The sequence below is a fragment of the Eubalaena glacialis genome, chromosome 4 (assembly GCF_028564815.1).
Source record: "Eubalaena glacialis isolate mEubGla1 chromosome 4, mEubGla1.1.hap2.+ XY, whole genome shotgun sequence".
Taxonomy (NCBI): Eukaryota; Metazoa; Chordata; class Mammalia; order Artiodactyla; family Balaenidae; genus Eubalaena; species Eubalaena glacialis.
The window spans coordinates 183,739,432-183,767,227 of NC_083719.1; the positions used below are offsets into that span (position 1 = coordinate 183,739,432).

Below are 27,796 nucleotides of genomic sequence, written 5' to 3' on the forward strand. Positions count from 1 at the left end.
CTCACCCCACAACTGGAGTGCTTGTCAGCCCCACCCATGCGGAGCTGGAGAGGAATGGGACCCCTCCAGGAGGATTGGGGTGCTGCCAGGAGAGGTAGGCCTGGCAGGGACCTGGCCACCACATGGCGAGCTCCCTGGGGCTGGGGTCGTGTCACCCTGTCTCGGGTGCATCCACAGTCAACACTGAACCATTCTTCGCAATGAGATGCCAGCCAACTCTTCTCTCTCGGGAACAGCGGCAACAAAGACAGCATGAGGTGAGGGGCCGGCAGACAGGAGCCCGGTTCCGATGGAGTCTGTGAATTCTGCCAAAATCTCAGCTGCCCCAGGCCCTCAGCGCATGCTCGGACGCCTCTGCGGGGCCTATCACAGCCCCATCCAAGGGCTGCTCCAGGGCCTCGGCCTCAGCAGGCGCCGTGGCTGGCTCCACGCTGCTCAGCTTCAACACTCCCGAGGGGTGGCCTGACCCAGAGGTCGGTTCTGGAAGCCAGGATTCAGCTCCTGGAGGTTGGGAATACCTCTGCTCGCCTACCCGAGGGGCAGGAGGGATTAACCGGCATAAGCCACCTGCCGAGAAGCCCTCACCTTGAACTAGGTCAGTGGGGAGGTTGAGGATTTCACAACAAAGAGGTGGAACAGCGCTTTTGCCAAGCGTAAAGCTTTATACACATGCCACAGGTCCACGCGTGGCGGGGAGGGGGCAGCGGGGCGGGGAGTGGACACCCGACGGCACAGAGCGCCAGGCTCGGGCCCAGGGCAATGGACGCACCAATCACAGAAGTGACATGTTTGAAAAGATGACAGACATGCCAGGTCAGGCTAGACAATAGTTTATACACATCCATGTCAGGTCCGGGAGCCACACCGCACCCGAGGGGCTTCAATTCATTTACAAGCATCTCATCACAGTGCCTGCCAGGGGTCCGGAGAGCACAACCAGGCTTTCCCCGTGCAGGTCATCACATCACAATAATGCTTTATTAAGGGACAGAATAATATGCAGCTTTGGGGGGGAAATTTTTACAAATATCAAAAAGAACTAATCAAGCATCCTATATAAAACTTTCCAAACTTCCAGGGAGGTCTGCGAAGCAGGACAAAGTGCTCTTTACACAGGAATCGGGACTTTCAAGTATCTGAGAGGCATTGAAAATACCCTAACCATTCTACGTACATACACAGGCCAGTCGGGGCGCTCAGGAGGGGCCAAGCAAGCTGGAGGCCACGAGGCTCTCACTGGTGTCCACTCCCACAGACCCCCCAGCTCCAGGAGTGGTTCCACATGGGGCCTGGATGTCTGCAAAGCAAGAGAGGGAGGGGCTTCAGCCGCCGTGTCCACTGTGGGGCCGGGCAGGCTGCCCGCTCCTCACTAGAGCTTCGGCCGCGTCCACCTCGAGCCCGTGTGCTTCCATGGCACTTTACAGCAGCTTTACCCTTGACCCTCCAGGGCAGGGGAAGCCCGTGGCAAAGATGAGGAAAGTGGGCGGCAAGGCCCAGTGGCTTGCTGGAGCTCATGCTGCCGAGGATGGCCGGCCTGGGGCTCACTGCCCCTGGGAAGCTCGGTTCAGAGGCTGCCCCTCACCAGTGCCGGGCGCCCCACCCCAGACCCTCCCTCCCTGACACGGCTCATCACCACCAACCTTCAGATCTCTGGTTTCCTAAATGCAGCTTTCAGACCAGGGCAGGCAGCCCAGGGCCTGGGCTGGAGCCTACTGCCCGCACCACCATCAGACCGGCCCGCCCAGCGCCTTCCAGGGCCTCCTCACTCAGTCCCCGTTAGTCACAAGAGGCGAGCGGGAGAGTGACCGTAACCGTTCTTCCCTTTCCTGCCAGCCTGAAGGAAAAGAGGAGGGTTTGGGACCCTTCTCACCCCCAACATCCGAGATGTCCACGATCACACAGTCGCCTTCCTCCTCCTCCTCCTCCTCTGTGTCCGCCTGGAAGCCGTCCAGGTCCCCAGCTCCGACCTGAACAGACAAGGCACACGGCCATCAGCAGCGGCAGCAGCAGCAGACAGGGACGGTGTGGCCCCTCCCGCCACCCGCTCCCCTACTCCTGACCTCCTCCACCCATCTTGAGGAGTCTGTCTGATGGGTTATGATCCAAGGAAACTTTGGGGGAGTTCTCTCAAATGAACTAATTATGTTCAGATTTCTGAAAACTACCCCCACTGTTATTTACCTGATTACAAAAATAATTTGTTTATTGTTTTTGAATTAGAACTCTGGGTTTCCGGTTTGGTTTGAAAGAGAGATGGATAAAGCACACACTTTCTCTGAATTATTATTTGGACTAAGTGGCTGAGAAGTTAGTTGGTCAGTGTTTTCTTCTCTGCCCAACAGCTTCATCCCCTCCGCCTGATGCTTGGTTAACTCTCTCCCTCTGATTGAGGCTCCGACCAGTTCTGTCCATGAGGACACCATCTGCACCCTGTGGACAGGGGTTGGGAGGGGTGGGAAGGCTCTACGCAGGGTAGGATTTCCAGTGAGATTCCCAGGCTGTTTTCATTGGCTTCCACCAGAGGGGACAGAGAGACGGACTGTGGAAAGTAACAGGACCGATTTTATACATCACCCATCCACACGCGGCTCGCACTCTGTACATGAACAAAGAGCTAGCAGAGGCGGTGGAGTTGGGGTTACTTCCGCGGGGAGGCTATTTCTCAAAACACTCCTGGAGTTCCTCTGCTACAGAAGTCTCCGTTTGCCTGGAAAAGGGACGACAGCACACCAGGGCTGTCCGCCTTGCCCACAGTTCCCCAGCCTGGCCGGCAGACAGGGCTCAAGCTCGCAGCCCCCTCAGTGCTAGTGTAGAAGCTCCACGCTGGGCTCCTTGGGCTGGGAGCCACCCAGGCAGGAATGGCCCCAGGCAGGCAGGGGCACCACTGGGGACGCTGTGGGCAGTTTCCAGCTACCTGTTTCAAGAGAGCTGACTGGCCAAGACGAACAGACAGCGCAGCTCTCCCCCGTGCTGCCCTGGAGGTACTGGTTTGGGTCGGGTGAGGGATGGGACAGATGTGTCTCTTTAGACCTCTCCCCAGCCCCTGGGCCCTCCAGACAGGAAGCCAAGAGCAGATGAATGAGGAATTCTCGGAGGAACCACCGCCCACAGCCCCGCAGGCACGCGACAGGTTTCAAGCCTCTGAAGTGAGGGTTACGGACAGCGCCCCCGAGTCCTGCTGCGCTGAAGGCCACGGGACAGCTCGCCACGCTGCTGTCACTACTGCAGGGGAGGGTGCAGCGCCGGAAAGTGAGCCTCCGGAGTAGGAAGACACTGAACCACAAAGCATGGAGACTGGAAAGGGCAAATGCAGCCCCTGCCCATGTAAAAATAAGACCAAGGCTGAAGGGTTGAGCTGCCGTGGGGCCACACACACACTTGGTGGCAGAACTGGCACCTGACCTCAGCCTGTTCGATTCACTAAATCATGGTACCTTGTAAACCTGTAAGGTAGCGTGGCTACTTTGAACTCTAAATGAAAAGATTTTCGAATTCCCACAAATTGAAAAAACCCAACCCAAGCTAAACTATTCATATGCGTTTATAGTTTAGCAACAATTACCCCCAAGCATGTGGAAGGATCAGTTAGTGGCTTTACCAAAACGCAAGGGGAAGCATTCCGCATGCTCCCAGGCCTCCTCCAATCCTGACCTCAGAAACTACCACCTGTAGCTCCCACTTTATGCTGGCGCCGTGCAGCACAGGCCCTGCTCAACGCACACCCAGAGCTATCCTCCCACCCGCCCTTCCAAATCAACCAGCATTTTGTCGGTCAAGGTCTCATTGAACCAGCCTCTCTTGCAGCTGGGGTGGCTATGCCAGAGCATTCCAGCCAGAAAGATAAGGTGGAAGTCAGCCTCCCCTCCAGCCAAACGGGAATCCTCCCCAGGGTGGGCTTGGCCATCCTCGTCTTGCTGGCTGGAGGTGCAGCAGCCGTTCTGCCACCATGAAGACAAGGCCACAAACTAAAGCAGGAGGGAGTGCGACAGGAGGTGCCTGGCCCCGGACGACAATGTTCACAAGCTCCGGACTTCTTGTTGCTGGAGACAAACTCCCATGAGTTAAAGGTAACGCAGGGGGCTTTATACCTGAGGCCTGCACAGTCCCAGGGGACCAAGTGTTGTCACAAGCAGGGTGTCCCACCTCGAGCACTCAGAGGAGCAGCGGGGATGACTCCCCACCGCCCTGAAGAGCCGGTGCTCTGAGCTTCCCTTCCCTAGATGCACCCATTGTGCTGGGCCACGCTGTGGTCCTGGGGCCTTCCCACGGGATTCCCTGAGAAGGGGCTTTTAAACTGCAGACCTTAGCACCTACCCCACACCCACTGAATCAGAACCGCTGGGGCCAGCACACCCAGAACCACCGGCTGTGTAGCCTTCCGTGAGTCCCCGCCACACCACGGCGCCTCTTCAAGGCCTGTGAATGGGGTGAAGCCGCACTGACTGCTGTTCACGTGTGTCTTGTGGGATGAAAGGCGTCACTGACTCTCATGAATCAACCCCTCTCACCTGGGGAGGGGCACCCAGTTTATGTGGGAGCATTTTCTCGTTCCTGGTAGCTCAGTAAACAACGAAGAACCAATGAAATGTAAGAATCCACGTCAAGTGCCTGGCGTGAGGAAAGTAATAAGGGCTAAACAGTCGTTTTTCACGTAGAGAAACACAGGCAATGAACACGCGTGGGGATGGCCACACCAGGAGAGGAAGAGCAGAGAGGGGCTCAGGAAGACAGCTGTGTCTCTCGCGAGAATCTAAGGGAGGGCTGATGGGGGCAGGAGCCCACGAACACTGCTTGGATAAGGACACTAAGGAGGTCTTCCAGACCCAGCCCCTTTCAAACGGGCTCTCTGGCCAGTTTCAACCAGAGCAGCCACACTCGCGGTCCTGCTAAGATTGTCTGGCTAATGACATCGACCGTGAAAAGGCTCTGCGGCTTGAACACAGCTTGAACACGTAACGGATTGTTTTGGGTCGAGGCCCAGGGAGGGAAGTGTTTGTGGGGCTGGGGCCCCCAACTCCTCACCAGGTGGGCTCCCCCAGTACCAAGCCGTGTCCACTGGCCTCACAGGGACAGGGGCTGGGGAGTGGCAGGAACAGCCGGCATGACCACACCGGACGGTTCTGACGGTCCCTCTTGCTGTGACAGTTTAGGAAGCAGGTTTACGTCGCACCCGAGACCTCACCAGTCTGCGGGCCGCAGGGAGAAGGCTAAACGTCACTCCAGGAGCTGTTCCCCGCCCCCCCCCGGCCTCCTCACCCCAATGGCCACACACTAACTAACAGCAGAGGAGCAGGGGGCGGGGGGGCAGAGGTGGGGGTGGGGCGCACGCTGGCTCCCCTCTGTCTCCGTCACCACCCAGCCTTCAGCAGCAGCTCATGGAGTGGCAGCGCCCCCGAGGAGAGCCCGGGATGTGAGTGGAAGACCCAGCTCCTCCTCATAAAATCAAGTCTCCCCACATCTCTAGGTCTGTGAGACGCCTGCCTCAAGTGAGGACCCGGAGGGCTTCCCTGGTGGCGCAGTGCTTAAGAATCCGCCTGCCAATGCAGGGGACACGGGTTCGAGCCCTGGTCCGGGAAGATCCCACATGCCGTGGAGCAACTAAGCCCGTGTACCACAACTACTAAGCCTGCGCTCTAGAGCCCGCGAGCCACAACTACTGAGCCCGTGTGCCACAACTACTGAGCCCGCATGCCACAACTACTGCAGCCTGCATGCCTGTGCTCTGCAACAAGAGAAGCCACCGCAATGAGAAGCCCTCGCGCTGCAACAAAGAGCAGCCCCCGCTCACCGCGACTAGAGAAAGCCCATGTGCAGCAACAAAGAACCAAAACACAGCCAAAAATAAATAAGATTTTTAAAAAATCAGAGGCTTCCCTGGTGGCACAGTGGTTAGGAATCCGCCTATCAATGCAGGGGACACAGGTTTGAGCCCTGGTCCAGGAAGATCCCACATGCCACGGAGCAACTGAGCCCGTGAGCCACAACTACTGAGCCTGCGCTCTAGAGCCTGCGAGCCACAACTACTGAGGCCGCGTGCCTAGAGCCCGTGCTCCGCAACAAGAGGAGCCACCGCACTGAGAAGCCTGCGCACCGCAACGAACAGTAGCCCCCGCTCGCCGCAACTAGAGAAAGCCTGCGCGCAGCAACGAAGACCCAATGCAGCCAAAAGTAAATAAAATAAAAGGAATAAAATCTATCTTTTGAAAAGAAAAGAGTGAGGACCCAGTGCTCACACCACAAGGTTTCCAGTAAGAGTAGCTACAAGATGAGACTCATTCACGCCCACATTCCAGTAAGAGAAAGAACAATCAAACGTGGACCCAGGCTGAGGCTCGGGTCCCAGCCTCTGGGTGTCCAGGCAGCACTGGAGACTTCACTCTGGGGACCAGCGTCTCTCAGGAAGCCCGCCCACCACCAAGCGAGGGCAAGCCCCTCGCGACACATGTCCCCATGGGGCCACGTGCTTCCTCCTCCACGCGCTGTCAGGCTGCAATCACGTGGCTGGCTGTCCGCTCCACCGACCCCCGTCTGTGTCTCCCATTAGATGGTGTTTTGCTCACCACTGTCTACAAGGCCTAGCAGGGTACCTAGTGCAGAGCAAGTGCTTAGTAACTGTGCTAAATGAGTGCAAAAACTAAACAAAAGCCACGACGTGGAATGTTATTCAGCACTAAAAAGAAATGAGCTCTCAAGCCATGAACACAGAGGGAAGAAGTTTAAAGGCACACGACTAAGTGAAAGAAGCCCATGGAAACAGTAAACGGATCAGTGGCTGCCAGGGGTTGGAGGGAGGGGGGGATGAATAGGCGGCTCATGGGGGTTTTTAGGGCAGTGACGCTATTCTGTATGACACTGTAATGCTGGATACAAGTCCTCGTACATCTGTCCAAACCCACAGGACGCGCAGCACCAAGAGTGAACGCTAGTAAACCACGAAGTCTGGGTGACAGTGACGTGTCCATGTAGGTTCATCAGTTGCAACTGCCGCACAGCTCTGGCTGGGGACGCTGATACTGGGGGAGGCTGTGCGTGGCGGGGGCAGGGGGCACACGGGAAATCTCTGTACCTTCCCCTCAATTTTGGTCAGTTTTGTCACCTCAATTTTGCTGTAAATCGAAAACTGCTCTAAAAAGAAAGTTTGTTAAAGATAACAAAGCCGCTGCGGGGTCTCACCTGCCCGTCATGCCGGCGCTTCTTCATGAACTGGGTGATGCACATGCTGCCCGCCGACTTCCTCTTGAGCGAGACAGGCGTCCCCTGGCTGGGCCCTGGGGCAGGGACGCTGCCACTGTCCTCCCTGGTGGCCGAGGGCACTGTGGTGACGTAACTCCACTGGCAGGGCACGGGCAGGTGCTCCTGGGCAAAGCTCTTTAGCACCTGTGGGTGGACGTACCAGCACATCCTGTAGTCGGGTCTCTTCTCATACACCGAGTTCTCAGAAATAATCCGCTTGAGCCTGGCCTTGGAGGGGACGGCAGTGTCCTCGCCGGCGGTGGGGGTCTGTGGGCGGGAAGGGCCAGGGCTCGGGGGGCTGGCGGCGCTGAGTTCAGGGCTGCCGGCGTCCTTGCTGAGCAGTCCTCGGCGGCAGCACTCCTGGAACTCCCGGATGATCACTTTGCTGCCATTCACGTTCCCGTGCAGCAGCGGGAGCAGCTGGGCCAAGACTGGCAGGGAGAGGGGGACACGGTGGATGAGACTCGGGGCGGGATGGAATAAACGTGGCACCTGGGTTCCCCAATCTGTCACCGAGGCCGAGAAACACGGTCAGCTTCGGGTGGCCTTTTTTTCCCTTCTGGTTTTATTGAGATAGAATCAACACACAGTACCGTGGAAGTTTAAGGTGAGCAGCAAAATGCTTACTGACATCACGAAATGACCAACCACGATAGGTTTAGTGCAGGTGGCTTTTTATGGGTGGACTTAAGACACATGAACTTGCTCCAGAAGAGATTCTGAGGCCCAAGCCTCAGGAGGCAGGACTCGTTGGGATAAACTGTCATGTCTCACTTCATGCACCTGTTTCCTTAGTAACAGTCCTCACGTTCTCCTTCTGAGTGGCAGGCCCTGCCAGGCTTTGAAGAGCTAGGGATGTGTGTGCTGGTTGGGCAAACGGGCTGACTGAAGTGGCTGCCCCGTACTGCTCTCGTGAGTGTCACAGAAAGGACACATGTGCTCAACAAGCGCTGGCTTTGGCTATTTTTTGGAAGAACTTCTGAATTACCACGCCACGTGCCTAGGAAGTCTCCTGCCTGCCCCGGGCCTGGAGGAGGTGGGAGCCCGAGCCCTCCGTCCCCACCCGTCCCCGGCACTCACTCTGCTGGTCCCTCTTCTCTCTCTTGGAGGCCTTGGGCGTCTGCTCCTCCTCAGGGGGCACGGTCTCCAGCAGGCAGGCCGTGAACTGCTGCAGCACCTTCAGGTCAGCTCCGCTGTCCCTGTTGGCCGCCCAGACACAGCCGATCTTCACGGGCTGGAGGACGCGGAACCTCTTCCCCTTGGCCAGAAACTCGTCCCACTCCTTGGCCTTCAGTTTCTGGCGAACCTTGTGGTTCTCCGGGTCGGCACACTCCTTGCAGGTTAGAGAGCAGACGCTCGCTCAGGGTCCCCCTCCCCGGCACCCGTGATCCCAGCCTCTGGGGCAGTGAGAGCACGTGCAGGGGCGGGCCGGCGAGGAACGGTGCCCACCCAGCTTCCAACCCCCGACGGGTGATGAAACGGGCAGAGAGCATTTTCGGATTGAACGATAACTGGCACTTTCCCCCATTCGGTGCCTTAGGTGCATCTGCCCCCTCTGGCCATCCCTGGGTAGTCACAGGTATTTTTTATTACCTCGCCAGTAAGCCTCTTAACGCCACTGTGGGTTTTCTGGTTAACATGTGATCCTGAAGCTGAAATCACCATGCCCGGCCCTCTCCCACCCCAGACTGGTGCCACTGTCTAAGGCAGATACACTGCGGGCCCAACGAGACCTGTCTGCCTCGTTGGCTGGAAACATATGAAGAACACAGGCCCCGCAAGTCTGGCTCTGAGACAAGTCACTCCCGCAGTGGCATCAGCCCTGTCAGCTTCCCCACTACCCACACACCACGACCCGGCAGGCCTTCAGAGCCCTAGAAATGGCTCCCTCAACAGTCCCACCATCTGGCAGAACTGAGAAAGCTGCGGGGGGCGGGAGCGCTGAGCCTCTGAGGCTGTGGGGAGCGAGGTCCATGTGGAATCGGCCGTGGGGGTGGGCTGAGACCTATGTCACCACCCCCAGGTCGGCAGCCACCAAGCTCCGGACCCGTCCCCTCCCCGTTCACCCCTCACCTCGGTTACTCCTTCATCCTCAGACAGGTACCCATGGGGCACGAAGAAACCATCGTCCTCATCCTCATCCTCTCCCACCTCATCATCGTCATCCTCAAGAAGAGAAAAAAGTACGTTCATGATGTGTGGAAACAACACATGCTTCACGTAAAATCTTAACCTGTGAACATCTAAGAAAGAAAAAGCCTCCTGCTGCTTCCAGTCTCACTCCTATGCACACCCTGAGGGTCAGCCACACTCCCATGACCCAGCCCCATCGTGCTCCAGCGGGGGTGGGGGTCAGGCAGGACACAGACGAGCAAGGCCCAGACGTAAAGCAGCGGGAGCGGTGGGCCCCTCGGTGAGGCAGCGAGCAGGCGGGCCCACCCAGAAGCGGGCGGACGCCGCCCCGTCCACCGCCAGGCAGGTTACTGCCACCCAATGAGGTTTTCCCAGAACGGCCGTAAAGCCGGACGCTGAGTGTGAGGGAGCCCGGCCCGGGCCGCGGCGGCTCTCGGGCCGGAAGCTGGCAGCACCCCCGGCCGCGCTCACCCCTTCGCCGTGGGAGAGGGACTCCCCCGGCCGCGCTCACCCCTTCGCTGTGGGAGAGGGACTCCCCCGGCTCCTCCTCCTCCCACTCCTCGTCGCTGTCCACCTCGTAGTCCAGGAGGTCCTGAGGGGGCAAACACGCGGTGGTCACTGTCGTCTTCAGGGGCGGAAGGGAAAGGCAGAGCACGAAGGCTAGAACACTCAGGGAGTTCCCGGAGCCCAGTGAGAAGGGCACACTGGGAAGGAAGCGCAGAGGGTCGGGAGCAGCTGCCCGCACGCTCACCCGGTCCTGGGCCCAGGGGTCCCTCGGGTGGATGACCGTCGTCTTCCTGTTCCACGTCCCCCAGTAGGCCGGCCGGTGGTTCTCGGAAAACTGCAGCAGCTTCATCCTGCCAAACCTCCTCCTTTCGGGGACGTCGTCCACTTTGCTGCTCTCCACGATCACCACGTCGCTGAGGGGAGAGACCCCCGCTCAGAGGCCCTTCTGTGGCACGCCCGCCCACCACCAGCGGCCTTCCCCCCAGGGCGGCGGGCCGTGACGGGCGGCCCCGAGGCAGGCTAGCGTTTACTCCAGGGGCCTGGCGCGAGGAGAGGGAGAAGCCCAACTGTCCAGCAGCTGCCCCACAGCGCGCACCAAGGCGGCGTGTGACGGGTAAGCTGGCAACAGTGGGGGAATGTCCCTGCCCTGCCGGGAGGCCGGCACACACAGCCCACTCTCCAAAGCAGGGCTTTCTGCGAAGCCGCCGCACCCGGGAGACTCCGGAGGCTCAGGGGAAGCCGGAAGAGAGAGGTCTGGTGAAGCAGCCGAGTCTGGGGCCTGGGGCCTGAGGCCCGGGAGGGAGAGGACCAGCCAAGGCCACGGGACTCAGGAGCGACCAGAACGCAGGGGTCTGCCCGGGCCACCCAGGGCTCTCTGACATCACCAACGGGCAAACGGCGGTCTCCGCCAGCACCAACCTGTTAAAAAGGTCTGTGTTCTGGTTACAAACCACAGTGGGTCCGGACCTGAGGGGCTGCCGGCTTTTCAGATCTTTCAGGAAGGAGAATTCGCCGCTCTGCTGCCGGAGGAGCTGGTCTAACTGGTCACAGAGGTCTTGGTCGAAGGCGGTCCGACAGCGAGGGGCGAGGACCATGTGCTCTTTGATTTCAAAAGGGGCAAACTTCCCACAGGAACCAGCCAGGGTCTGAAATGGAGAAGGGGCGTGATGGCACCCCTACTGTGACAGACCCGCACACAGCAGCGGTGAGGAGGAGCCGCTGGACACGAGGCCCGGTGCTTTCGAGTCGTTCAGGTTGGGAGGTCAGAGGAGACGCATACACAGGCCACACGCTGCTTGATGGCATTTGCATGGGTTTCTGGAAAAGGCGAAACTACAGGGCCAGAGACCGTGTCGGCAGCCGCGAGGGCTGTGGTGGAAGGAGGGAGCCGTCTGGGGGGACGGAAATGCTCTACATCTTGATGACGGAGGTGGCTGCAGGGCCCTGTACATTGTCAGAACTCGCTGATCAGTACTCCTGAAAAGGACAGATCTCACTGGATTTCTTTTTTTAAAAAATAATTAGACCTTGATGAGCAAACAGAGACCTAGGAGAGTGACCCGCCACACTGTTACAAGATGACTCGAAACAGAGCTGAAGCCTGACGTAAACCTGAAACACGGGTGTCTGTGTCCTAAGAATCCTCCTCAGTAAACCCTCGTAGGTATTTTTTTTTTGGCGGTGTCAGGCAGCATGTGGGATCTTAGTTCCCTGACCAGGGATGGAACCTGTGTCCCCTGCATTGGGAGCACAGAGTCTTAACCACTGGACCTCCAGAAATTCCCAACCTTGGTAGGTTTGAGTTCCCTTCTTGGAGCTCCTTCAGCATCGTGAACGTCTGCGTCAGCGGATCCCGAGGGTGGCAGCAAGTGAGGACAACATGGGGGGTTAGGAGGAGCGTGTACGTCTCTGAGGTTGGGTATAAGAAGGCCAGCCTTTCACCCCAGCAAGAAAACAACAGCTGAGGCCAGCACCCTCACTGTGGGTCGCATGACAGGGTCACCCAGGAACTGTTGAAAATCCTGATGCCCAAGCCAGGCCCATCAGATTCTCTGGGATGCGATCCAGGCTCCAGTGATTTTTAAAGCTCCCTGGTGAGTCCAACACACAGCCGAGGCCAAGAACCAGCAGACTGTTCTCCTCACTAACAGCTGCTGGGAACATCGGGTATCCGTACAGGGAAACATTACGGCCACGCCCGAATCCACGGGCACAAAGAATTCCAGCTAAGCTAAGGAACTAAACATAAAAAAACAAAACGTAAGCTAAAAAAAAAAAAAAACCTGGAAAAAATTAGAACATGTCTATAACCACAGGATACATAAGGCTTTTGAAGCAAAAGCCAATTACGATAAAAGAATAAAAATGTTCACATTAAAACGAAAAATTTCTGTACGAGACACTATCAACAAGTCAAGGGGGAAGGAATGGACTGAAGGAAGTATGTGTAGTGTACCCCACCAAGAATGAAAACCCAGAGTATATAAAGAGCCACAGATACGGGATAAACCCTATCCTACAGAAACATGGGCAAGAAACGGGAACTGGCAAGTCACAGAAAAAGAAATAAAATGGCAAGCAAAGATGAAAAGATGTTCAACTGCACTGAGAATCAAGGAAAAACAAAGTGAAACAAAGATACGTATTTTTCACCCGCCAGGTCGGCAGTTATAAGAAAATTCGCCACATCCAGTGCTGGCAGTAAGTAGGCGGAGAGGACGTATTTTCATGCACTGTGGGGACGGGAGACTGTCCATCAGCATTTCCTGCTGGGAGGGCACTTGGACAATGACAAATACAACTCTGTCAACGTTGTGTCCTCCGGACATAGTGGCAAGTCCGCGTCCCGAGAGGTGTGCTGGTGACATCCATGCACCGTTTGGGGGGATCAACAGGGGAGGGGGATATCAACCATGATGCCACCCACATCATGACACTTTATGCAGCAACGAAAAAGAATGAAGAGAGGCCAACATGGCAAGAATCCAAGATAGGGCTAAGCGAACAAAGCGGTAACATAATGAATTCATGATTTGTTACCTAAATACACAAATATACGAAGGGATGCACGCGCCCAGAGAAAGATCTGGAAGGACACCCTTGCATCAGAGGAGGTGGGTCACACCTCTGGAGCATGGAGGGAGGGGGGAGGATGGAGGTCTGGGGTCTCCACAGGCAGAGGATGGTCTAGAAGGTGACCGGATGGCAGATGGGGAAGCAGAATCCTGTGCTGAATCCCACATGCTTTATGCTCAACCTTGTCTCCTACGTTGAGCAGAAAATCTCCGAGGGTGAGGACCGGGTCTTCCTCCCTTACACCTTCCCACACGGCTCCCAGCACAAAACTGTTGACAAAGCAACCTCTAAATGCTTGGCAGTTTTAGCAAACGTGCCACTTTTTGCCTTTTTGAGCACATAGTGAATGACAAGATATCGAACCTCCAGGCCCTACCAGAGATCAAAGTTCCCTGGGCAAGCGGAGGCCCCTCCTGATGAAAGCAGAGCCAGTGGGTCAGAAGACGTCTTTTTGTTTTTCAAAAGGAACAGCCTGACAAAGGCCAAAAGTAAAGCCAAAGGAAGCCAGCTGCTCACCTTGGGGGCCTGTGGAGTCTTTGGTTTCTGAAAGAACCTCGTGATTTCCGCCTTTTCGGCTTTAATGCGCTGCAACGTAAGAGAAGAGGAGGATGAGGAAGAAATGAAGAGAAACTTTTTAATTTTTTTTATTTTTTGGCCGTGCCGCACAGCATATGGGATCCTAGTTCCCCCACCAGGGATCAAACCTGCATCCTCTGCATTGGAAGCACGGAGTCTTAACCACTGGACCGCCAGGGAAGTCCCGAGAAACTGTTTTAAAACATGCAAAAGCCCCTAGAACTGAACCCCAAGCATTTTTAGGTTGAAAGCATTATTTTGATGTTAGCTCTCAAAACCCACAAGTGGGTACCAGGCAGTCTCAAAAGGTCAGAGCTGCAGAAGGACCGGGATGTCAAGCCAGCAGGCACGTGTCAGTCCCTGGGCCCCCGGCCCCGCTTCCCACTACCTCTGGGACGATATCCGAAATCCAGCAGTAATCAGGCAAAAGACCCCGCTTCTCAAACACACAGGAAGATGCAAGTTCTGGGAGAACATGCTACCTTTTCTTCTTCTCTCAACCGCTTCTCCTCTTCCTTTTTCCGCTTCTCCTCCAGCTTAGCCCTAAGAGACATCAAACTCAGCTTCACCAACCAGCACAGGCCCAGCCCATGCCTGGCAATCGTCCCCGGGAGACAGATGGGGACGAGGCCGGCATGGGGTGGGGGAGGGGGCGGGGGGAGGGGAGGGGAGGGGGCGGGGGGCGGGGAGGGGGCGGGGGGCGGGGAGGGGGCGGGGGGCGGGGAGGGGGCGGGGGGAGGGGAGGGGGCGGGGGGAGGGGAGGGGGCGGGGCACGCACTCCAGGGCCTCCTGGCGCTCCTTGCGCCGCTCCTCCTTGCGCCGCTGCTTCTCTGCCTTCTCCTTCTCGTCCTTCTCCCGCTTCTCCCGCCGCTCCTTCTCCTTCAGCTCCTTCTCCTCCTCCCTCTTCTTTCTGGCCTCCTCCTTGGCCCGCTTGGCCTCCTCCCTCAGCTTCTCCTTCTCCTCCTTCTCGGCCTGGAGCTTCAGCTGCTTGCCCAGGCGCTCCTTATCCTGCACGGGAGACGGTCCACAGCTCAGCCCCGCGGATGCCACGAAGGGCCGCGCCGGGGTCCGGGGGCGGCCGTGCGCAAGCGGAGGGGAGGCACGAAGGAACCAGCCCCAGGAGCAGCCTGCTGGTCAGCGTCCTTACAAAGAAGGGACTTTTCAGTCCATTACATTTCCTTCTGTCATGAGAAAGGCGATGAGGGTTAGCCGACTGCCACAGGACCTTCTGGGCAATTCAAAGTAATATACGTTTAAGACACCGTCTTCAAACGTGGGATGAGGGTTAATTTTTACTTAATTAAAAAAGATTAAGTAAGCACCTCTAGGCTGCCTACACCGGGTACCTGCTGTTGGGTCTGAACTGCATTTATCTGCTCAGAAAGCTGTGGTGAAATAAAGACACAAAAACACCCACAGGTTTTGCTTCCCTACCTTCAAAACAAAAACATTTTCCTTCCCGTCCCCCCAAAACTATTCCAGACAATAGGGTTTCTTTTCTTTCTCTTGAAATGGGAGAGTGGGATGAGACAAGGAGGGGGAACCTGACGAGCAAGTCTTAAAAACAGGGGGGGGGGACTGAGACTTCCCTGGTGGCGCAGTGTATAAGACTCCACGCTCCCGATGCAGGGGACCCGGGTTCAATCCCTGGTCAGGGAACTAGATCCCACATGCATGCCGCAACTAAGAGTTCACATGCCACAACTAAGGAGCCTGCCTGCTGCAACTAAGACCCGGCGCAACCAAATTAATTAATTAAATATTTTTTAAAAAAACAAACAAACAGGAGCAGATGAGAACACATTAAAAAATAAAAGCAAAAAAAAAATTTTTTTTAATCTTTACAGCCATTTCTCAAAAGAAAAAATTCTTTTTATCTTTAAAACCATTTCTCAAAAAACCAAAACGGGGGCTTCCCTGGTGGCGCAGTGGTTGAGAGCCTGCCTGCCAATGCAGGGGACACGGGTTCGAGCCGTGGTCTGGGAAGATCCCACATGCCGCAGAGCGACTAGGCCCGTGAGCCACAATTGCTGAGCCTGCGCGTCTGGAGCCTGTGCTCCGCACCCAGAGAGTCCGCGATAGCGAGAGGTCCGCGCACCGCGATGAAGAGTGGCCCCCACTTGCCGCAACTAGAGAAAGCCCTCGCACAGAAATGAAGACCCAACACAGCCATAAATAAATAAATAAATAAATAAATAAATAAATAAATAAATAAACCCAAAACGAACAAACATTTCTTGGGATCTGAAAAGGTCAGATGTTAAGAAAGGACCCAGAGTGATCTCTATGACTACGGCAGTGCCGTTTCATCACCAGCAGGAGGAAACAGCTAGTTTCTTGGATATTCTTTAAAGTGGGAACATCTCCTTTAATCACATCAGTTCCTCATTCCAAAGAATTCGTATGTGGCCTGGGGCGCTGGGTTATTATATAATTTTGATTTTGTATTAAACAAGTTTCACCTCCCGGACTGAAGGGCATTACCTTCTAACATAGCGCAGGGTAATTCTCAAGGACAGGAACCACCAAAGATGGGATTCTCACCTTTGGCAGAAGCCCGACAACTCAGCTTTTGGTACGGGCCTATGACCATGCCCGTGTCCCTAGAGAATATCCCACCCTCTGCCCTGATCAACCTTTGCTCGCTTCACAAGAGCCATGGAGGCATGCTGGTAGAGATCTGAGAACGTCCTTGCCAGGTACCCTCCGCACGTGACTCGTGGGATACCTGAAGAAGGGGCTGTTCTGGATCGAGTGAGTAACGAGACCAGCCGCGAGTGCTGGGTGGTGAGGAGGAGTCTCCCCCTGCTAACTACGAGGACAGGAGGCTTCTGGAATCAGGCCCTCCCCACTCCCGCCCCGCAGGTGCCCATCTCTGAAACTACAATGAAGAATGAAATAAACTCTAAAAAAGCCATCAAAACCTGACCCACAAAAATCGAACACAGCCATAAGGCAGACGGCACAGGAAATGCCTGGTGAGCGCACAGCCAACTGTCATCGGCGCCCCTTCCGTGAGCTGGTCGGGGAAGAAGGCCATGGCCTTCCCTGCAATTCATCCAGTAAGGAAGAAGGTCCCTGCACTGCTGGGCGTGAAACGTGGTGACCTCCAGATAACAGAATGGAAGACTCAGCAGGGAACCACTAAACAGTAATCACCCATCTGATGTAGGGGCCACCACGGTACAGCGCCTGGGAAGGGATGGAACTTCAATCTACGCGCATAGGAGGCTGGGGCGCAGGGAGAGCCACTGGGTTATTTTTAAGGCAATTTTAAACTACAGTGGGGCTGCCCAACTATTACGACAGTCAGTACTAATTATAATAAGAGCTTAGAAAAGCCTACGTGCAAAACCTTAGGATTCAACAACCTAAAAATGATGCAACCCATAAGCACGAGGCCCAGTTATGCAAAATGAAGCAAGAATCAAAATAATGCTCAGAACAAGCAGGGGAGAGTGAAAACGGGGCCAGAGAAGGGCAAAGGGCTTTGCTTCCTATTTACTGCAAAAAGCGCACCAGGGGAACTTTCTATTTCAGGGGACATGTCTTACTCTTTGCAGTCTCATCTTGTTCTTCTCTGCAGAGCCTTTGACCAATTTCTTACTTATCTGAAAGGAAAGACATTGATCTGTAAACACAGGTTGTTTCAATCACTTTAACACGTTTAACATACCGCACAGTCCTTGGGGAGGGCAAGGAGGAAACAATGTAAAACAACAACAGTGAAAACCTTTTCGGGTGACCAGTTCCAGCAAACAGAACCAAAACTTCTTAGTTGGGTCATAAACTCCAACGCACGTGGGGATAAAAGGGGAGACCCGGAGGCAGATAACCAAAAAACGTAGGAGGCCAAGCTGGAAATAAGAAGCCACAGCCAGGGGCCTTGGTGTCAGGGAGACACAGAGTGGTAGGTCTGTGGGCACCTGGAGAGGAGGCGCCCTGGCCACAGAGGACGGAGTCTTACAGGCACACAGCCCAGGACTGCTGCTGCCCCTTCTGCTTCTCCCCGGAGAGGTTGACAGTGGAAATTTCCTGCGAGTACAGGCACACCAACACAATGCCATTTTCCCAACAGCATTTGCTCCCCTTTGTGTCTCTATGTCACATTTTGGTAATTCTCACATTTCAAACTTTTTCATCATTATTATACTTGTCATGGTGATCTGTGGTCAGTGATCTTTGATGTTACTATTGCAAAGATAACGACTTGCTGAAGGCTCAGACAGCAGCGTTTTTTGCAGTGAAGTATTTTTTAATTAAGGTATGTGCTTTTTTCAGACATAATGTTATTGCACACTAAGTATACTACAGTATAGCGTAAACATAACTTTTATATGCACCGGGCAACCAACAGATCCACGTGACTCACTTTATTGTGATACTCGCTTTACTGTGGGGGTCTGGAACCAAATCCGCATTATCTCCAAGGTCTGCCTGGCCTGTAATGTCTACAAATCAACACCCCGTGAGTCAAGTAAGACACATGTATGGGCTGGATTCCCATGTTTGTACCCCCTGCCCAGCGCAGCCCTGTTTCTTAGAACACAGAGTAAACGCCCAGGAAGAAAGGTCAGCTGGCCAGAGGTGGCAATCTGGTCTAGAACCCCTGTGTTCTAGAGCACAGCATTCTCTATCGTCCTGCTTCAAATTGAGCATGGGCTACAAGGACTGACCAAGACGCACGGCTGGACTGCCTCGCCGTGCTGGCTAAATGGTCCCAGGTAGGAATACGCACAAGGAGTCCAGGCTACTGGCCTAAGCTACCTCCAGAGCAGGGAATCCTGGCGAACAGACCATTCATTGCATGGATGACCAATGGGGAGAATTCAGGCTGGAAAGAAATACCCACCCGGGCTCATTTTAGACTTGAGGAGGCAACCAGAAAATGAGACGAGCTGAAAAACCGAAAGCCCATTTCTCTTGAAATTGTCTGACATGCCAACAAAACTATGTAAAAAACAGTGCTTCCTCTATCTGGGAAAGCCTCGCCCTAAGACTTCCTACCAAAGAAAACTACAGATTAAGACATCCTTCTTACTCAGGATGCACCGAGTCCTTTCTGGACTAAGCCTTCCCTCAGGAGAGGGCCGCGCACCGTCATGTGAAAGCCATGTGATTGGCAGAGTGCTCAATCCCACCTCACTGCGCAGGCGTCCACAGAAACGCCAAAGCCGTCTTACCAAGGGCTTAAGAAAAAGCATCTGCCTCTTCAGCATCCACTTGGCCTGCCAAGCCTGCGGACTTGAGCCCCACAAGAAAGGATTTAACAGCAGGACTTGTAAGGTGCTGTGTCTATATCGTTGTCCTTTGTGTTCAAAGATGGTAGCACCAAACGTGACTGCCAGACCGCTATATGAGGGTGTTTGAGGAGCAAGACGCATCTGTTGTTGAATTTCAGCTGCAGTATCAGTGCCTTTCACAATCTTCCCCTTTGCTGTGAGTCCAGGAATGAGAGAGTTGACGTGACTACCAAGAGCTGGCTTAACGATATCCAACAACCAGAGCAGTTATGATTTTATTTAAAACTAGTATCTCTATTGCTTTACCAGGCACTCAGATAGACCTTACTGAACAGATATAATTTTAATTTTCTTGACCTCTGGCCCAAGTATTTATAGAACTCTCTCAAAATATAGGCCACACATTTTACTGACCTGGAACTCAGCTACCAAAAAACAAGATCCAGGATTCCACAATGAGGTTGAAACACACACATCAACTACCCCAAAGAGTCAAGGCAGATATAACCACGTCTGTGAGGTAAAATTCCTGCACTTTATTTGGGAGAATCCTAGGGCCCACTCACTCTGATGTGATACCTAAGGAGGTCTAATTTCTAGGCCCAGAGCAAGTAAGCAGCAGTAAGTGAGGGGAGGAGAGGTGGCTGTGGACAGGCCCCGCAGCAGCTAGAAACCTGACAGCAGGGGAGGGACAGCAGGCGGAGGGGAGACACGACCCTAACTGGTCCAGGCATGTGGGGATTGAGAGCAGGCAAAAACTGACACGCCCATTCCTGTGAGCCTGCAGTTCCACTTAACAACTCAGGGAAGCTCATGACAATTACTGTCTGTCAAGGCCAAGAATTAGAGACAACAGAAATATCCATCAAGGAGAATGACTATGCAAACTGCAGTTTATCCACACCATCACGGGACCATCAGCGTATGATATAGCAGTTAAAAAGAGATCTTCCCATCCCAATGTAAAAAATTGCTAAGACACCCTGGAATGAAAAAGAAACATATTTACACTATACAGCCCATGTAAAGAAACAAAAATGATACTGTTTATTCCTAGGGATCTCTCACATACACACCACACAGAGAAATATAAGATGAAGATAGTGGCAACCTGGGGGACAGAAAAAAGCCAAAGGGGGCTGCAGTGTTTCAGTGATCTTTTTTAAACATGGAGAATTTAATACTTGTATAATTTAAATTACCTGGGAAACAGTTCCAGCGTCTGTACAGAGGCAAGCCACAGATTCCAATAACACCACCGTATCCACACAATCCTTTACGGAACAATAATCTTGAGTCATCAATAATGTAGGCTGAATTACACATCTAACTGCAAACAAACTGGAGAAATGGTTCTATCCTAGGTGGTAAAAAGCTCTGATGACAAATAGCCACGTTCTGGCTAATCAAGAGACCCTGGATTATCTCAAAAAGGTGTTCCTAAATTGTTTTTCAAAGTCGGACTCTCTAGATACCTGGGAGTACTTTAAAAAACAAAACAGGGACTTCCCTGGTGGCGCAGTGGTTAAGAATCCGCCTGCCAATGCAGAGGACACAGGTTCGATCCCTGGTCTGGTAAGATTCCACATGCCGCGGAGCAACTAAGCCCGTGTGCCACAACTACTGAGCCTGCACTCCAGAGCCCACGAGCCATAACTACTGAGCCTGCGTGCTGCAACTACTGAAGCCCGCGCACCTAGAGCCTGTGCTCCGCAACAAGAGAAACCGCCACGATGAGACGCCCACTCGCCGCAACAAAAGAAAGCCCGTGCGCAGCAACGAAGACCCAACGCAGCCAAAAATAAATAAATAAATTTATTAAAAAACAAAAACGAAACAAAGCTCTCTCAGGGGACACACACACACACACACACACACACACACACACACAATAGAGGACCAGCAAATGCTTAGGGGTTCCAAATGCAGAGATTTTACGATTCCAAGTCCAGAACTAACAGAGCCCAACAAAAACCACACACATGACATGGTAATAGGAAACAATCTGTAAGCCTTCAACAAGTGTCTGCCTACAGTCTGGAGAGGAGGAGGAGGAGACAGAGAGGGAAAACGGAAGAACAATAGTATTCCCCCACAGTCACAGGGGTCAGGAAAAACTTGGGCCCACAGCAGGGAAAGGTGTGAAAGTCAGGTACCAACCATGAAACCAACCAACCAACCAGGAAATCCAGCACTCCCGAAAGGTGAGAAGCTAAACTGGAAAGCTGAGTGTGTGAGGCTGGAGGTGGGCTGTCTCCGCCAGGCCCTCAGGCACCTCCTGGTGGTCATTCCATTTCGCTCTCATACCTGTGTTGTCACCCAAAGTCATGGGGCTCTACTCCCATCCTGTGGGTGACTGGGGCGATTTCCTGCCACAGGCTGGGTGGCGGGGTGGGGGTGGGGGGGCCTGAAGGCTTCACCACCTGCAGTGTGAATTATCTGCAAAGCTGTGTGGTAACACTGTCTTCTAGAACACCTCAAAACTCCAAGCCTGTGTTCAGAGCCAGATTGAGCGTCTCAGAGGCAGGATTTCCTAAACGCAGCACACTTGGTTTCACGTGCTCAGGTGTTGCATGGCCACTCACGCCAGCGGACAAGAAGTAACACTCTTCTGTGACAAGGCCCAATTGCATGGCTTCCAAGTCCTCAGGCTTGGCTATGGGCATAAAAACAAACTTAAAAAAAAATGAAGCTATTAAGGAGAATGGAAACATATGTACATGTCCTGTTCTCCAGGTTCACTGGCTGCCATGAGTCATGTGACAAAGTAGCTCTGCAAAGCAGAAGCAGCAGTCTGGAAGGATTCTGAGCAACTGGATGGACAGAACAGAACAAGATGGCTGACAGCAAGGGACTCAAACTCGGATTTTGAGAGTCTGGGTAAAAGCTCAGATGGAAGTTTAAAAAATGAGTATGTCAGTCTGCCACATTTAGAAACTTAGAAGAAAAAAAGACGACCCCACTCTTGATTGATATTTTGTGTACCTAAAGAGGAAGCCATTTTTCCTGTTCTCCAATCTCCTCAAGGAGGTAAAAGACAAGAAATGGAACCATCTAGAAAAATAACTAGTCCCTTAGAGAGCGAATTTTAGAAAGCAATCAAGGTTGGTGGTTTATGGTCAGACTAAGCAGGTACAGTTAGCAAATGAACAACCCACCCCAGGATCCAATCTTATGTGAAAGCCTGATGTGAACAAACACAAGTGCTACAAAACCAAAAAAAACCAAAGAACACTGTTCACTATGCTTTGGTATTCTTGACTGATTCTATCAGTTTTACCCACGGGACCTCGAGGACAGGTGAGAACAGAGACATCGGCCACTGTGCCGCTCGGAAGCCAGTAACAGAAACAGGCATTTCCAAAGTCGCCCGTCCAGGTCCTTAAACATGGTGCCAGGACTCTCCTGTTCTCGCCATTCTGGGTGAGGTTTTTAAGATGGGCAGGCCATGCTGACAAGAGCTGACCCTAAAGAATGCCCCTGTTTTATTCTTCCTGCCGTCTTGGGGTCTCTCCACCAACGCTTACTGACTGCTTACTGACAGCAACGGCCCTACGAGTCTGTGTTGGAACAGGAGGCGTGCAGGGAGCTGAAGCTAAAGGCTGAGTCAAGGGTCACAGCCGCCCGCTTACACCCGTTAGTCACTAAAGTGGCTGAGGTGACCAGCACCGTTAATTAGGTGTGAACAGGGCTACCAGGATGGCACCGACACACCGGCTACTCACAGAACCATCAGCACATCACAACGTACACACAACCAAACACCCCAATGGCTTTCGATGCCGGAAAGTCACAGGACTCGGTCTCCGGCACCACTTGCTCGGCCGCTAGCCATCTGGGGGACACAGCGTCCCTGGGTGAAGAGTGAGGGGCCGTACCCAGAAGCCTCTGGATTCCGACGGCACTGATTCGGGGGAGATACTCACTCTGCGGACGGGTGTGGAGGCGGGGAGGGGGCTAGGGCTGCTGTGCTGCTTGGTGGGCGCAGACTGCCCCTCGGGTGAGCTGGTGGGAGAGGAGGAGCTCAGGGACGAATGGCTCAGGACAGAGTCCTCTTCGGGGCTGGACTCCAGCGCCTCGCTCTCGGAGGGCACAGCCTGGCCCGGAGGTGTGGCAGGAGGAGACTCGGCTCGGGGTCTGGCAGCCAGGATATCCTGCAGGACGACCACGGGCACCTTCCCTTTGAACAGGCTGCCCCTGGCCCCGCTCCAGCCGTCCTGGTCCTTCTCGGGGCACGTTCTCAGGCCACCGGTCAGCTCGGGGCAGCTTTGGGGCGAGCCCTTCTGTGCGAGTCCCCTCCTCTCCACGCCCCCCGAGTCAGCACCCCCCGCCTCCGTTTTGCACGGGAGGTCTGAAAGGGCCTCTTCGGGAAACGCCAGCTCATCCTTCTGACTGACCGTTGGCAGCCCCCTGTCATCTCCAGCTTCGTCTGTGACCCCGTTTACATTCTCCTGGGAGGGAGAGGCTGCAGAATTTAGCTTATCGTGGACCACGGTGCCGTCCGGTGGGTCACTCGAGTCCTCCGTCAAATCGATTGTGACCACAGTCTGGCCAATACTGGTTTTGACTTGACTTCTTAAAAAGTTATCTAAGGGGCCCTTCCCGTTGACAAGTTTTGGCCTAAAATCTATGTCGGAGCCTATGTGACAGTTGTCCTCCAAGTGGTCCAAAGAGGTCTCTAAACCAGGGACGTGACCCTGCACAGGAGCACCCTGAGCGCCCCCCATGTCGTCCAACCCGTCGTCGGTCTTCTCCTTTGGGACAAGATTCAGGCGCTTGAACGGCAGACGAGCTGAAACCAAAAGAGAAGGAGGCCGTCTGTTGAGTGAGAGTGTGAAGAGTGACAATCAATGCTTTAATATTCCACGTGCTCAATGAGTAATCGACCTTGCTGTGCTTGGGGGTGGGGGGAATTTCTAAAGTCTAAAAAGGGATTATCTTCTCATTATGTACTTTTCCAACATCCTAACTAAAAGCAAAAGCAACAAACAAACAAACAAACAAAAAACTGACAAGCTTTCATAGCGGGGACATTGCAAGAATTTCAAAGGAGAAGACACTTTCTGATCTGTTTGAGATTCAGTTCAAATTCCAAAGTTATTTATTATGGGTGGAAATCTCGTTTGAAAATAAGTGCATCTGGCTCTGAAAAGCGAAAGAGATAGATCCATCTGCGGAAAGATTTCGTTCTGCTCCCAGCATCCCAAGCTGTTAGCTTTTCTTGCCAATGAAACAAGTACCCTCCCACTGCATGCCAGCCTTCTGGCTGGTTCCAAGAGATACACAGCCACACCTCAAGAGAGTAAGGAAGTTCAGGTGAGTGACTTCCCATGGAGTCCACATGTACTCAAATGCCCAAACATCTTATTAACTATTTTCTAATGTAATAGACTCAACAAACAAGCCTGTTTTTGGTCAGTTTATAAAATTATCATGCCCTTGGATTCTACGGTTTGCCCCTGATTCTTTAACCTCAGAAGATGGTTGCCCCTCATATGATTCCCACCAACACCAAACCTGCTATCAGTTGACACAGGAGAAGGCAAACTGCTACAGGGGAACCAGGTAACCAAGCTTTGAAAACCAGAAACCATCCTTTTTTATACAGTACAGCCACTAACCTGGCCTAAGGGTAAATCCATTCCCCTTTTTACACGAAAGGATTTGGGGACACTTCCGGTAAAACGCTGTTCAACCAGGGGCAGCTGTGCCTGCCATGTCTGGAGACATTAAAGGTTGTCACGACTTGGGAGACGAGGCTAGGAATGCTGCTAAACTCTCCACAGTATACAGAACAGCTCTCCATGACAAAAACATTACAAAATGTCAATAGTGCTGGAGTAGAGAAATCCAACTGTAAGGGCAGCAACCTCTGGATATGCTCCTGGCAACAATAGTGTAATGAAACGGGTTTCCCAGCTTCCAGTTGTAAGATGCAACTGTTTTCTCCCCTTCAGCCCCTTGGAGGCTTCTGCTGGGGACCCCAAGAGATGGCCTCTGCTCAAGGGGAATGGAAAATATAATTGAGAGGACAATGAAGGATATAAACCAGGAACAAATATTTAACCCATTCCCAGAAAGTTACCTTGTATTAACTTCTTGACTGGAAAAGCTGGTCTGTCTTTGCAATCCATGGCTGTGAATAAGTGTCAAAGGATAAGTTATTAAGTGCTAGAAATAATGAAGTAGCAAACACACATGCAGTACCTACTGTGTACAAAGTGGTTGTCCAGTGTGGCTGATTTCGCCCCCAATCCCACCTCCCCAGGAACATTTGGTGACGTCTAAGGACATTTCTGGCTGTCATGACTGGAGAGAGGGCGCTACCAGCATCTAGTGGGTAGGGGACAGGGATACTGCTAAATATCCTGCAACACACAGGACTGCACCCCACGACAGAGAATTATCTGGCCCAAAAATGATAATGAGTTGAGAAATTCTGCCCTGGACACCATCACATCTCGTTTTATTTTCCTTGAGCACTTATCACTCTGAGACTTCTGTGTTTATGTCTCCCCCCTCCCCCATCAGAACGCCAGCTTTATGACAGCAGGGAGACTGTACCTGTGGCACGGGCTCAGGGCCTGGCACATAGTGGAAAACCAATGAACACAGTAACAGGGACAATGAAAAGAAGACTGACTAAAAGTAGAGATGAGAGAAAACGTTGTATCACTGATTTCACCATTCATATGAACCCAAATCATCCTCCTCCAAATCAAGCCCTCCCCACCAACAAATCTGTAATATTAGAATAGGGCTTATTTTCTTTCAAAACAGAGTTTATAAAAGGTAATACATCTTAAAGCATTTCACGCTTGCCAAGCTGGAGCTGAAGTGCTGTCAAGAAGTGATAAGGGAGAATGTTTTCCTGCACGCACACACAAAAAATCTCAAAAAAAGCATCACAATATCAAAGCTGATGCAGAAATGACTATAAATAGAACCAAATCTTTGGATAAATATCTTCAAATGGCTAGAATAAGTTTAGAAGCTGACACCTGCTAGATCTGGCTTGGAAAAGTCTAGTTGAGTTATTTTGGCCAATCTACTTTTTTTTTTTTTTAAAAAAGATACATACAAGTGAGTATTTTTTAAAAGCAGATCAGGATGCAAGCAACACTCTGTGGCAGATGATCAAAACTCTGACACAATTTGAGCTTGCTATAGCAAGAAAGTCTAACCTATTCTGGTGTTCTCTTCTCTGTGAGACAAGCCGTTATATAGACTTAAACAGTGTAAATAAAAAAATAAATAAATAAATAAATAAATAAATAAATAAAAGCAGATCAGGGCCTTTTAAAAAACTCAGCTGCCCTTAGATGAAGCTGCTCTCCTCACTTCCAAGCTTGGAATATAAGAAAAGTACCCAGAGGCTCACATTTCCTTTCTACCTATTTCAAGATAATATCATTCTCAAGTTTTCAGTTACCAAAAACGTGGATTTCCTCCCGTCAGCTGAAGGATACATAATCTTTAGCCACTTAAATTTATTTTTAGGACAACCACAAGGATTTATTGGCATGGCCCTGAGCCACCAGCTTTGATGCAAGTGGAACAGAGGTGACCCGGGGCCCAGAAGCAACCTCAGGTCGACATAAAAAGGGATCCCATCCAGGGATTCAGATGTTCAAAGGTACACATACAAATTAACAAACACTTCTGTATAAACTTACCACTGCTCTTTATCCTGAGATTATATCCCTCCTAATTTTAGTTGGCATTAAAACATCCTTCTCTTTTATGGTGCATGGTCAAAACAGATGGTGCTTTTAAAATTTTTTAATTAAACATGATTAATGGGTCAACTGACAATCAGTCCCAACTTTATTTATATGAATTCTATGTCTCTTTGAAATCCCGAAGTCTGGAAACAATTAGCACAGTGGTTCTCAGCTAGGGGGCCCCTTGACAATGCCTCGGATACATTTTTGGTTGTCGCAACTGGGAAGAAGAGGTTGTTACTGAGATCTAATGGGTGGAGGTCAGGGATGCTGCTCGACACCCTACAGCGTACAGGATGGCCCCAAACGTCAGTAGTGCTGAGGTTGAAAAACCCTGAACTAAACTAGTTGATGTCCCTACCAACCCTTAATTCATTCAACCAACCCATCTTTACTGGGCACCTATTATGTGCCAGGCATTGTGCTAAGTACTGGGGGTAAAATGGGAGTCAAGCAGGGGAGACAAGCCGTCTGGTCTTCCTTGGTTCACCACCCCACGTTTTGGGGGCCTGCCAGGCGCCAGAAAGCCCCCTCCCAAGACACAGGAAGCAGAAAGACAGGTCTTCACCATGCATATCCGGCAGCATCAAGAACCCGAGACCCCTACCATCCGGGCCGCTTACCTGGGCTGGCCCTGACCCGCAGACGCAGCTGTTCTAGTCCCCGAGCCCGTGTGACCCCGGACCTCAGTTTCCCCACCCGGCCACAGGACCGCTGCAGGGTCCAACTTGTCCAGGGGACACAAACACACTCGGTAACCTGCAAACCCGGCCCTTTCGCCTCCCTGGGCCTCAGCTTCCCCTCCTGGCCACACACACACCCGTCACCGCAAAGCGCTCTGGAAAGACAAATTGACGCAAAAGTGCCGGAAAAAAAAATGGTTGCGGCTGCAACAATAACGTCAAGGAGGGTGCCCTTCGGACTGCAAGGCCCTTCCTCGGGATTGTTAACGGCTCCACGGACCGAACGCCAGGCGGGGAGGAGCGGGCCCGGGGCCGGGAGGCCCGTCGGCCCCCAAACTGCCGCCTCAGCCCGCACAGGCCGCGCGCCGCGCCCCCCCTTCCCCTCGGCGTGGGCCGGAACCGACCTGCGGCCGCTCCGCGGGCGCCCGGCGCCCCGCACTCCGGCTCCTCCAGCATTGCCCCGGCGGCGTCTCGAGCTCCCCTCAGGCGGCGGAGGCGCGGGCTCCGTTCAGGCGGCCGCTGCTGCTCGCCCTCCCGCCCGCGCCGCTGCTGCCGCGGCCGCCGCGCTCGTATTTGGCGGGAACCGCGGCGACCCCCGCGGCCCACGCGCGGATTGGGTGAG

General features: G+C 53.2%; 1 protein-coding gene and 1 non-coding gene across 10 annotated transcripts; one reads left to right on the plus strand and one right to left on the minus strand.

Moving 5' to 3' along the window:
- Positions 1-825: 825 nt before the first annotated feature.
- CHAF1A (chromatin assembly factor 1 subunit A) lies at positions 826-27,782 on the minus strand. 9 transcript variants are annotated; one of them, XM_061188872.1, is made up of 16 exons: positions 27,579-27,782; positions 24,853-24,903; positions 22,694-23,559; positions 17,079-17,135; positions 14,303-14,532; positions 14,007-14,067; positions 13,465-13,533; positions 10,792-11,018; positions 10,118-10,286; positions 9,878-9,958; positions 9,307-9,399; positions 8,314-8,566; positions 7,394-7,664; positions 7,174-7,297; positions 1,871-1,967; positions 826-1,297 (listed from the first exon to the last, which is right to left on the minus strand). In XM_061188872.1, the coding sequence occupies exons 1-16, from the start codon at positions 27,628-27,630 to the stop codon at positions 1,197-1,199; spliced, it is 2,802 nt and encodes a 933-aa protein (XP_061044855.1). In that variant the 5' UTR covers positions 27,631-27,782; the 3' UTR covers positions 826-1,196. The 9 variants fall into 9 exon arrangements, with proteins under 9 accessions (XP_061044855.1, XP_061044850.1, XP_061044852.1 ...); XM_061188867.1 differs by having other exon boundaries at positions 7,174-7,664; XM_061188869.1 differs by lacking the exon at positions 27,579-27,782 and adding an exon at positions 27,115-27,146 and having other exon boundaries at positions 7,174-7,664.
- Positions 25,882-26,005, plus strand: LOC133091613 (small nucleolar RNA SNORA28). Its single transcript, XR_009700947.1, has one exon. It is a non-coding gene; the product is annotated as a small nucleolar RNA SNORA28 (small nucleolar RNA).
- Positions 27,783-27,796: the final 14 nt, after the last annotated feature.

What these genes read in the sequence shown, in the direction of transcription:
- CHAF1A (XM_061188867.1), bottom strand. Translation starts at nt 27,630, where the DNA reads ATGCTGGAGGAGCCGGAGTGCGGGGCGCCGGGCGCCCGCGGAGCGGCC. An exon ending in ACCCCTGGGCCCAGGACCGG is followed by an intron (nt 9,959 to 10,117) that starts GTGAGCGTGCGG and finishes TTGCCCCCTCAG; the next exon opens with GACCTCCTGGACTACGAGGT. An exon ending in AGAGAAGAGGGACCAGCAGA is followed by an intron (nt 7,665 to 8,313) that starts GTGAGTGCCGGG and finishes TCTCCCTGCCAG; the next exon opens with TCTTGGCCCAGCTGCTCCCG.